Raw genomic sequence first — 12,711 nt, 5'->3', positions numbered from 1 at the left:
AGTTTAACTAAACAGAAATCCTCCCAGAAAGTATCTTACCTTACTGTCTGTACGTGTCTTACTGTCTGTATTTGTCTTACTGTCTGTATTTGTCTTACTGTCTGTGTCTTTCTGTTGTTATGTGTCTTAATGTCTGTGCACATTTTACTGTCTGTACATGTCTAACTGTTTGTACGCATCTTACTGTCTGTATTTGTCTTACTGTCTGTGTCTTTCTGTTGTTATGTGTTTTACTGTCTGTACGCATTTTACTGTCTGTACATGTCTAACTGTCTGTACGCATCTTACTGTCTGTATTTGTCTTACCATCTGTGTCTTACTGTTTGTACATGTCTTACTGTCTGTGTCTTGCTGTCGGTACGTGTCTTACTGTCTGTGTCTTACTGTCTGTATGTGTCTTATTGTCTGTGTCTTGCTGTAGGTACTTGTCTTACTGTCTGTGTATGTCTTACTGTCTGTATTTGTCTTATTGTCTGTACATGTTTTTCTGTTGTTATGTGTCTTACTGTCTGTGCGCATTTTACTGTCTGTACATGTCTAACTGTTTGTACGCATCTTACTGTCTGTATTTGTCTTACTGTCTGTGTCTTTCTGTTGTTATGTGTTTTACTGTCTGTACGCATTTTACTGTCTGTACATGTCTAACTGTCTGTACGCATCTTACTGTCTGTATTTGTCTTACCATCTGTGTCTTACTGTTTGTACATGTCTTACTGTCTGTGTCTTGCTGTCGGTACGTGTCTTACTGTCTGTATGTATCTAACTATCTGTGTCTTATTGTCTGTGTCTTGCTGTAGGTACTTGTCTTACTGTCTGTGTATGTCTTACTGTCTGTATGTGTCTAACTATCTGTGTCTTACTGTCTGTATTTGTCTTACTGTCTGTCTTGCTGTCTGTGCTTTGCTGTCTGTAGATGTCTTACTGTCTGTGTCTTGCTGTCTGTACGTGTCTTTCTGTAGGTATGTGTCTTACTGTCTGTATTTGTCTTACTGTCTGTACGCATCTTACTGTCTGTATATGTCTTACTATCTGTGTCTTACTGTTTGTACATGTCTTACTGTCTGTATGTGTCTTTTTTGTTGGTATGTGTCTTACTGTCTGTATGCATCTTACTGTTTGTATCTGTCTTACGATCTGTGTCTTACTGTTTGTACATGTCTTACTGTCGGTACGTGTCTTACTGTCTGTGTCTTACTGTCTGTATGTGTCTAACTATCTGTGTCTTACTGTCTGTATTTGTCTTACTATTTCTGTCTTACTGTCTGTGTCTTGCTGTCTGTACGCGTCTTACTGTCTGTATATGTCTTACTGTCTGTACATGCCTTACTGTCTGTACGTGTCTTACTGTCTGCATTTGTCTTATTGTCTGTACGCATCTTACTGTCTGCATTTGTGTTATTGTCGGTACGCATCTTACTGTCTGTATATGTCTTACCATCTGTGTCTTACTGTTTGTACATGTCTTACTGTCTGTACATGTCTTTTTTGTTGGTATGTGTCTTACTGCCTGTACGCATCTTACTGTTTGTATATGTCTTACGATCTGTGTCTTACTGTTTGTACATGTCTTACTGTCGGTACGTGTCTTACTGTCTGTATGTGTCTAACTATCTGTGTCTTACTGTCTGTATTTGTCTTACTATTTCTGTCTTACTGTCTGTGTCTTGCTGATGGTACGTGTCTTACTGTCTGTATGTGTCTAACTGTCTGTACATGTCTTACTGTCTGTACATGTCTTACTGTCTGTATATGTCTTACCATCTGTGTCTTACTGTTTGTACATGTCTTACTGTCTGTACGTGTCTTTTTTGTTGGTATGTGTCTTACTGTCTGTATGCATCTTACTGTTTGTATATGTATTACGATCTGTGTCTTACTGTCTGTATGTGTCTTACTGTCTGTACATATCTTACTGTCTGTACGTGTCTTACTGTCTGGATTTGTCTTATTGTCTGTACGCATCTTACTGTCTGGATTTGTCTTACCATCTGTGTCTTACTGTTTGTACGCGTCTTACTGTCTGTGTCTTGCTGTCGGTACGTGTCTGACTGTCTGTGTCTTGCTGTCTGTACGTGTCTTACTGTCTGTATTTGTCTTACTATTTGTGTCTTACTGTCTGTGTCTTGCTGTCTGTATGTGTCTTGCTGTCCGTACATCTCTTACTGTCTGTACGTGTCTTACTGTCTGTACGTGACTTCCTGTCTTTATTTGTCTTACTGTCTGTACATGCATTGCTGCCTCTATGTGTCCTACTGTCTTCATTTGTCTTACTGTTTGTGTCTTGCTGTCTGTATGTGTCTTACTGTCTGTATCGTGCTGTCTGTATGTGTCTCGCTGTCCGTACATCTCTTACTGTCTGTATGTGTCTTACTGTTTGTATGTGTTTTACTGTCTGTACGTGTCTTACTGTCTGTGTCTTACTGTCTGTACGTGCCTTACTGTCTGTGTCTTGCGGTCTGTATGTGTCTGTCTATATGTGTCTTACTGTCTGTATATGTGTCTTACTGTCTGTACATTTCTTACTGTCTGTAGTCTTACTGTCTGTACGTGTCTTACTGTCTGTGTGTGTTTTACTGTTTGTATTTGTTCTACTGTGTGTACATGCATTGCTGTCTCTATGTGTCCTACTGTCTGTATGCGTCTTACTGCCTGTATCTGTCTTAAACCCCATTCACACAGCACTTTGGTCCCAGAAAATTTTCATTAGCGTCTACACCACAAAAGCAAAACGGTCGAATGCATTTTTGACTACATCTATATATGATCAAAAATAGTTGCGCTCAAAACATTTTACAACCCGTTTACACCTGTATTTAACATCATCCACTTGTGATCCGATCGACCACAATCTTAATACCAGGTGTAAACATGCTCCATATGTCATATTGTCTGTTTGTGTCTTACTCATTCTGGATGAGTACCCGCTGTATATGTCTTACCATCTTTTTCAGGTTGGATTCTCATCTTTTTATACTTCCAGATTACGGTCGGTGGTGGTGAGCTTATGATATCACAGATTATGTTAGCATCATCGCCCTCATTAAACTCTTGGGGTGACGGGGCGTTCTGGAAAGTGAGTTTCTCTGAAAAAGACAATTAATAAGCAATTTAATAAAAAATGTTTAACAGCACAGATTGGTAAAATGCACGGACATGATCAAAAAAGCTGCATGCTGTGAAGCAGTATTTTAATTTAAGAATAGTGCTACGGTCAGTACATCATCAATAATTAAAAAAGACTTAAAAAGTCAATAACCCCCCCCCCCACAATCTCAAGATCAGTCCATTTTAACAAGCCCATAAAGTTTCAAAGGACACTTAAAGGAATAGTTCACCCACAAATGGCCCCCATTGACTTGACCATCATTATTTTTAATCCTACTATGAAAAGTCAATAGGCACCTTTTTTAGGTGAACTACTCCTTTAAGGTTTGAAAATGTACCAAATGCTATTACAGCACTAGTCTAGAGAATAAAGTAATTCAGACAACTATTGTTTAAGTAGAATACAAGTATTGCAAATCAAGGAATAAGGCAACTACAGTTATGACAATTCTCATACAGATAACATAATTATGTTTAAATGAGATGAAACCATATGCTTCTATTAGACAATGTTTCCTTATAATATGTTGTGCTGTAAACTGCAGACTTTGTTTTAACATTTTCATGAAATCTTGAAAACATTACAGCTCTACAATTCACAGTTTTTTGGCAATTATATAACAAATAACAAAATAAAACTTACGGAAAATTTTTACAACGACAGTGGCCTGAGATTCCTTCTCCTCGCTTTTGGCCACACACTTGTACATTCCAGCGTGGTCAATGTTTGCATTGTAGATTGTTAGCGTCGATGTGGACTCGTCAGATTGATGGCTGATGGTGATGTCCGTTCTGCCTGGCAAAAGCTTCTCACCACTGGGAGCAAACCAGTCAATTTCCTTAACCTCTCCCAAAACTGAAAACATACACAGACATCACAGTGACAGACCGTCAATTTCTCAGCTGTGGGGTAAACAGGCAAATTTATTTGTTTGGGCCTGTCTAATAAGTCCTGAAATCTTTATCTGTGTTGCCAGGCACAAAATCCATCAACCCCACGAAGTAAATAATTTGCTTTAAAGGACAAGTTCGGTATTTTACACTTAAAGCCCAGTTTTCAGATTGTTTATGATGAAATAGAACGGTTTTGACTGAAATTTGGACATATGATGATGGCCCGCGAATTTTCGGGTGTTTATTGTATCAGCCCCCACCTCTACAATGGCTGCATAGGTGCACTGGAACAATCCTTCCTAAAATGCATTAAACTTTCGTTTACAAAGACGTAAAACTCACAGAGTGGTCAGGGGTGTTCACTGATATGCTCACACAAAAATCGCTGAAAAATATGCTTTCCAACAGGTTTTATCTTAGTTTTTGTACAACTCCATTGACTTGTATTAGATGTGCTGTGAAGTACGGTATTACTCCCCGCCGGAAACGTTGTTTGTATTCTTGTAATTGGCAAAGGCGGATTATCGCCACCAACTGGGCTGGAGTGTCTATCATTCAAGCTCTCAACGGAAGAATATACAGGTGTGAGGTGTTTAGAAAAAAGTTTACAACGAACGCTAAAACACCTGTTGGAAAGTATTGTTTGCAGCGATTTTTGTTTGAGCATATCAGTGAACACCCCTGACCACTCATTGAGTTTCACATCTTTGTAAACGAAAGTTTAATGCATTTTAGGAAGGATTGTTCCAGTGCACCTATACACACATTGTAGAGGTGGGAGGTGAAACAGCAAACACCCGAAAATACTCGGGGCAGCCGCATACAGTATGTCGAAATTTCAGTCAAAACCGTTCTATTTCATCATAAACAATCTGAAAACAGGACTTTAAGTGTAAAATACTGAACTTGTCCTTTAAAGGTAATGCTGGATGATATAGCCTTTTAATGATATTCATACAAGGCATGTGTTGTAATAGTATGCCAAAGAAATATTTCTCATTGACGTCTTCTCAGAAAATGTAAAGTGTTATTAAGACACGTATTTATAACAGAAGAAAATATGTTTTTCCAAATAATTATTAAATATTACATTTCACTCCTCCTAACCCACGTCAAGGACTACATTTCAAAAAGAATCACAACAAAAGCCAAGCAGGTCAATGAATTTATTCCCTGACTGTAAGCACATCAAAGGTTTAGTCAGCCTTGCCTACAATCAGAAAAAAATGACTTGTTTAAATGCATTGGACAATGCAGTAATGGCAGGTTTGAAATCAAAGTCACCTCATGAAGGTTAAATGTGAAGTGACCCCTGATTTGTTTCATCACAGGAGAGTCGTTCACTTACCTTCACACAAAAAGAATTTGGACTCTCCCACACTGATTTCGCCTTGAGCTGGAATGATTTCCACTTGTAAGGCAGCTGAGGATGAAAACAGAGAGAGAGAGAGAGTTCATAAAATAACGCATTTTACTAGAAATCGTTACTTATTTATAACTAATTACTAAGATGAAAAGAAGAACCATATGCTACCCCTTCCAAATGACTGACCATGCCAAGAAACTAAAACACGCTCCTGGGAAGGATGCTCTCTGTGGGTGTACAACATAGACCACAAGGCTGTGTTGTTTTAGACTAGAAGGTAACAATGTCGACAATATTGGCCTCTTATCAGCTCTGTTAATGTGGCATGCAGAGATAAGCATTTACCACAGTAAAGAAATGGGTGCACGGGGTGTTGTTGTACAGTAACGCGAAGCAAACCGTAACCATGGTAACTCCAAGTACTGTCAAAAGCACTTACAGATAAACCTCAGCGTCAGGCAGGCTGATGCTCGGACTAAATATCACAATTAGGCTCGGCACTATCTGAAATAAGGTGAATTATAGGCCTCTCACAAACTTATTTTCCTCCCACGTTTAGCTGAAGGTTCTGAACTACACTGATATTTCATAATGGTCCCTTAAGCTTCAATTTTCCAGTTTAATGGAAGGTACCTGATGGAGCTACCCTAAGCATTTTTCGTTCTTGAGCGGTCGGGGACCGTAATGCTGTAAATGATAGCATATTCGTTTCCCGAGAAGATGAGGCTAATATATTTCATCTTTCATCCGCGGAGTGCAGATCGTCGCCGACAACAAGCAGTTGTTCCACTGGTGATGGATACCATTTTGCAAAACGAGACAAACCAGTCCATCTCAGATGTGAAAGTGTCCAAATCTGATTGGTTGCTTAAGCTTTACAAAAGAATGAGTGCAATTAAAGCAATGCCATTGAGCTTGTCATTCAAAAACACTACAATACTTCGAAATGGTTGGCTTTCTGCCTCTGATCTTTATGATGTTGTAGACTTGATATATCGTGAAGGGAGGGAAACTGACCTTGAAAGAAACCACATGCAACATTCTGTGAGTGAGATCTCTTTCATACCCACTTTAATCATGGGTAATTATGAAGCACTTTTCTATAATATGGTACACTTTGTTGTCCAATTAAGCCCGGTATATAGTCTGTTTTTATATGTGTATCCGAACATTCGTACGCACAGCCTTTGCAAAGCATAGTTTATGTGTTTCGTATGTGTACAAAGACGTTCAACACATGCGCATTGCTACAAAATGCAATGTATCTCCTGGGCTACATACTACATTTTCATGTAAGTGCATGCGCGACCTATGCATACAAAGTATCCACGGTTACCAAAATGTTATGGTTAAACAATGCCTTTTCAGGTGTGAGTTTTTTTTTAATTGGAAATTTTTAATGGACTTGTTTATGGCGACACGTCGAGCTTTACGCGGTCCGACACAGTCAGCAGTATCTTTCTCATTCAACACATTGTAAGTTATTTGATCAAAACATAATAAACACATTAAACTACTACATGTATTGAGTATTGTTTTATTTTTATGAAAATATTATTACATCGCTTCTTACGCAGGTGGAGACATGAGCTTATGAAATTATTTGCTTACTTTTTAAAGTATTTGCTTTTTCATTTAAAACATAACAGAAGTACGCTCAAACACATTACGAACTATTATTAACATTAACTAAGCAGATTATGTCGTATATATTCTGTACTGTAATCACATATTTGTAATAACGTATAGTAGCAGAATAAATAAATCAGCATATTTTTATCAGCATAATATTAGTTGTTTTTAAACAATTATTGTATTTATTGTTTACTGGCAGTTTCTAGTAAAGATTTACTGCGTTTGTATTAGCTATTATAGACGGTTTCATCGGACGCACGCGATACACGTCTGGATCCGAACTTTACTTCCGGTTTCGTTTGTTTATTGGTCTGACTAGTTGCTAAACTGATCTCTTGAAGAAATGCCTCGTTGAAAATAAGAAATGTTTTGGTTTCCTAGGTAATCTGTGTGTTGTTTTTTTGCTTGTTATATAAATAAACTACGTTTAAAGAACTTTGTTGTTATTTATTCTTAGCAGAGTTTACCGGAAGTTACGTGCGGACCACGACAGCTGCTTGTTTATGTTGTTACTGCTGAAACGGTCTATAGCAACCCCTAACTGCCTGGATTTCATAATAAACATTAAACAGCCAATCAAAACGGCACACTTGTGTCCTTCGCAATAGACTAACATTTGCTTTAGTGGCTCACCAGAAGTCATAAACAGGAAAGCTCAAAGATGGCGGCGCATATTTACGTCAAGAAACAAGTGGATACTTCTACAGTAGCTTTACTCCCATTTAAGGGGAAGAGGTAACTAATTCCTTAACTGTATGTTAGAAAACTGCAAGCTATAAAGTATATTTTTATTACCTCCTAAGGTTTATAATATTTTTTTTTAAAGGTTAAGCAATGTCTTTCACAGACCATTTGTTAAAAATAAAAATTCTTTTGTGAATGAAAAATGCTTTCAACGGTTTTTTTGGCACCCCATTCACACGCTTCACACCGCATACCAGCCTTACATCAAAATGTTTTACATTCAATTATTTTCCTTCCCTCCCTGCAGCGCAAGAACAGAAATAAATTGACATTATGATACTGTAAGAAGGTTGTGTCTTGTTTCCTAAAAGGATTTTCATACATAAAACACAAGCATTGTTCTTAGGCCTCTAATACAAAGCGAGAAAGGAATAAAGCCACCAAAACCAAATCAAATCTTAAAAGCACATCCAGACAGCCAGCAATATAACTTAATCCCTGAGTTTGAAACATCTCCATGTACATTTAATCCAAGTAATACTCGTAACTCTGAAATATATGTTTCATAAACAGCCATAAACTCTCCAATAACTTACAAGGGTGAATAGGCCAATTGTTTGCTGTCGTACTTAAGTCTGACAAAAAAGTAACCAAATGTTTACTTAGACAACACAGGTGTGCCTTGATCACCAAAACAAATACAAATAAAAGCAGACCATGAGAAATGATTATTATTCGAATAAAGATATTATTATTTGAGCTACATTGACTCGGTAATGGAGTCTAGATGCTGTATATTTAATGAAGCCAAATGTTTGGACTTTCTGGTTAGTAAGTATCAATACAACAAAAGTGCAGAGCTCTATCCTCGCTGAGAGCTCACAGGAGATAAATAAACACGTAAAACACAATAGGATGGCAAATCGATAAGCCTAATTACAAAATAAATCCGAAACAGCCCTGCCTTAGGTGGCCGTTTGCTTTCCTCCCAGCATGTTGCTCTAGAATACGCTATGCACACCATGTCCTTTAACTCTTAATCTTTATTCTTAATGAATACATCAGCATTTATCCTAGCAACAATATTGGCATTGGTAAAGTCTGGGTAATATAACACAATAACATGCCAAAACAAAACAGTTTCAGTTTTCAAGCTGTACATTTCAATATGCTCATAACATACAAACTGTCACGTACTCTAACTCTACTAATACAAATGATAACTAGGAAACAGGATTCTATATATATATACTCTGGAACTTTATTCAATACACAACGATGACGAGGAACAGCTTCAAACACACATGCACATTCAACAACTGACCAGGGAAAGACACATGAGGGCAGAATATAAAGGGTGAGCAAACTAATTAAACACAGGTGTAAAAACTTAACTAATAATCAAACAGGTGAGACTAATAATGATGAAATGAGATAACAAACTAACTAAACATGATGATTAACAATGAACAGAACTAAATGCAACACAAAACCCTGACAGTACGCCCCCCCCTCCCAAGGCGCGTCCCGCGCCGTAACTAAAACAACATCGAAGTGGAGGGAGGGAGGGAGTCTAAAACAAAAATGTCCAAAAATGAAGGAGGGATTAGGAAAGGGTCTGGACCAGGCCCCAGAGACCGAACGGGATGAAGCCCCAGGGTGGAGTCGCTGGTGGGAGGAGCCAGGGTGGAGTATTGTTCTTACTACCCACCCTGGGGACGGACAACGGCGATGACGGCACTTGGAGGATCCAGGGTGGAGCCGCGCGAGCAGAGAACCCAGGGGGAGCCGAGGAACCGGAGGGGCGGGGCAGAGCTGGTGGGTCTCCCGACCGAGATGTAGGAGGTGGAACGGAGCTACGAGGCGGAGCCAGAGCAGAGGAACCCAAAGGTGAATGCCCGTAGGAGGGAGGAGCCCAACGAGCTGGAAGGATGGAGTGAGGGACACTTGGGGAGCGAGGAAAACCCGGAGGCGAGGACGGGACGACGACCGACCAGGGCGGAGCCGGAGTGGTGACGATGCCTGGTGACGTCGCTGTAGAGACGGGAGCCGACGAAAGGGAGGGAGGAGAGACCTGAAGTGATGCCACTGGTCCGACGGGATGAGGCGACCTCTTGGTCTCAGGGAGCGGAGGCGGAGAACTGGAGAGCTCCCCGAAAGCAGCTGGCAGAGAGGCACGCCACGGATCAATCGAACCAGCGGCACTGACGCGCTGAGGATGAGCAGGGGCGTGTCGCTGTGATGGCTGCAGGTGCTTCAGACTGGCTGAGGTAGGCAGAGGAGGCGGGAGTGGGAGGTTGGGCGGGTCCAACTGTGACGAGGAGGAGCTGGACGGAACCAGCGGAGCTGACGAAGAAAGGTCCATAGCACAGTCCGAAAAAAATTCCCCAAGAGACGTAATATGCTCACCCTCAGCAGCGTGGAGGTGGATGTCTTCCTCAACATCCTCAGCAGCTCCCGCGGCGAATCCCAGACAACTCGGCTCTCGCACCTGGTCGGGGGAGGGATCCGGGATCTCAGCGACGCTGGGCTCAGGGGTTCGCTCTGGCTCACTGGTCGCGTTGCCGGGTTCTCCGCCCGCAGTGGGCTCGAGGTCCGTGGAGGGTGTTGGCGTGTCGGTCTCTGGGGGTGAAGTGGGGCTGGCTGCAAACTCCCCATCGGCGGGGCCGACGGTGAATGGGGAGTTGTTGTGGAACAGCACCCACTCCACATAAGCGGCGAAGTTGTTCTCTGGACCGCCCGTTGGAAGACGTGCCCATGATCGATCGTTTAAGCTGGTTTTCAGAAAAACACAGAGCGCATGATCGGTGAAGTTGGTAAGGCACGCCAGGTCTAGAAAGTCCTTGATGTGAATTTCCAACGGGCGATCCTCCTGGTCCAGAATTTGGATTTTAACTGAAGGGGGAAGATCCATAACGAGAATAAACTAAAAACGAAACTGTGATTACGGAAAACAAAAAAAACTCTGGAAACAGGAGGGGAAACACTAAACGCCACGTTAAACTTTTATGGTCAGTCGTTCTGTCACGTACTCTAACTCTACTAATACAAATGATAACTAGGAAACAGGATTCTATATATATATATATACTCTGGAACTTTATTCAATACACAACGATGACGAGGAACAGCTTCAAACACACATGCACATTCAACAACTGACCAGGGAAAGACACATGAGGGCAGAATATAAAGGGTGAGCAAACTAATTAAACACAGGTGTAAAAACTTAACTAATAATCAAACAGGTGAGACTAATAATGATGAAATGAGATAACAAACTAACTAAACATGATGATTAACAATGAACAGAACTAAATGCAACACAAAACCCTGACACAAACCTGATGTTCGTATAATATCTAGGGCTAGTTCTTTTAAAAATGTATCTTTCAAATGAGGAATATATATATATTATACATTACACATGCTATTTTCCTTCGACTCTGAGAGTGTAAATATATATATGGGTGATTCTCACGAAACCATTGAAACACCACGGCACTAATGATTTTAGCTTTAAAATGTGTAATATAGTAACATTAAAAAGCATCAGAATTAACACAATACTGTGTTCTACCTTGCACAATGTGTGATTTCAACATAAGAATTTATATTTGTAAATTTTATCTCATTTTCTGCTGAAATTCTCATTACCGCAATGTGTCCGGCTGTGTTTGAACATGCGTTATGTTGTAATTTAATTAAAATAACACAAAAATATTAAGAAAAAAATGGATGTTTTGCTAGACTACTTTAGATGACAGAAAGAATATTTACTTAATATTCATGTATAATAATAATGAAGACAAATTACGAAAATGATGTGTCCATGCCTGATGTTCTCATCCTCCGCAACACTTTTTGAGAACAGTTTAAGCACACATACAGACTTTTAATAAAGTTTGATTTTGAGTGACCAAGCACATGGACCAGTTACTTCAAGATGGCTACCAGGTAAGATCATTTTTTTACAGTTAATTTGAAATATTGTCTTGTCAGAATGCTTACACGACATTTTGATTATAATTACCGCAACAGATGCTTATTAAATGTTAATTTAATTAATAGAAGCATGATACTTTGATTTTAAATGCATGTGGAGAATCTCCAAATTATGTTCTTTCAGGTTTGTCATGTCATTTTGAAAATATGTCAGTGTTGATGTTTTATGACTGTTGCGGTAATGAGATTTTTTAGGACAAATTTTTAAAATTATGTTACAAAAAGTGTTAAATGATAAGTAAAAGTTTTTAAATTAATGTTCCCATTTACTCCAGACTTTGTTTTTCAATGTCTGATGGGAAAAAAAGTAAATTTAAGCAATTTTTACATTTTCATGCTTGAAAATCAAGTTTTCGTGAGAATCACCCATATATACATATTTTGCTCGTATCATCCAACATGTATTAGATGTCAGGTTTTCTATATGAAACGTATGTATTAACATTTGACGGCTAATGAAAGCAGCTCTTCATTTTCCCGGGATCAGTGATGTGTCGCCGATCAGCATGTTTACATCTGACACAAAGCAGCATCCTCTCCACACCATATTCATGCAAATACACAGCTGCAGTAATTCATCTTAAACCTCTGCCAAAAGATGCCATCAGACGGGCATGATGGTGTATTAATCCTTATGCAATGGAGCAAGAGATGCTGATGTTGGCAAAACACGCAAAAGTGTCTGCAAATCAGCGAGGCGTCGCAAAGACTTTGATGAGATTTTCCGTCCATACGTTGATGTGTGCGTCAACTCAAAGAGAGCCTAAATCTTTTTGGGCCATAATGAAAAGATTCTCCCGCAGACAAACTTTCCTGACAGCGAGTTTATTTTTACTGTCCTATGGCAGGGATAAGGTGCTTTGAAATGCCACGTCAGCTGGGGCTATGACAGTTAGATGAAAAAATTGGAGCAAACACTGCTGGTGTCATTGCATTTCAGCAGATTTGAGGATAACTCAAACACACATTCATATCCACACAATGTGGGTGCACAGCGTGTTTTTGAGTTACAACCCGACTGA

The 12,711-nt window shown here is 39.6% G+C and overlaps 1 protein-coding gene across 7 annotated transcripts in view; it reads right to left on the bottom strand.

Moving 5' to 3' along the window:
- ncam1a (neural cell adhesion molecule 1a) overlaps positions 1–12,711 on the bottom strand; it is a 311,353-nt gene that overhangs the window by 106,185 nt on the left and 192,457 nt on the right. For all 7 annotated transcript variants that reach the window (XM_055180863.2, XM_055180866.2, XM_055180867.2 and 4 more), the window contains exons 2-4: positions 5,348–5,422; positions 3,749–3,961; positions 2,940–3,083 (exon numbers count right to left, since the gene is read on the bottom strand). In XM_055180863.2, coding sequence (XP_055036838.2) covers positions 2,940–3,083; positions 3,749–3,961; positions 5,348–5,422 — 432 coding nt within the window. The remainder of the gene's footprint in view (positions 1–2,939; positions 3,084–3,748; positions 3,962–5,347; positions 5,423–12,711) is intronic.

This window comes from Misgurnus anguillicaudatus, chromosome 9 (genome assembly GCF_027580225.2).
Source record: "Misgurnus anguillicaudatus chromosome 9, ASM2758022v2, whole genome shotgun sequence".
Taxonomy (NCBI): Eukaryota; Metazoa; Chordata; class Actinopteri; order Cypriniformes; family Cobitidae; genus Misgurnus; species Misgurnus anguillicaudatus.
This window is presented reverse-complemented; position numbering and strand designations above follow the sequence as displayed.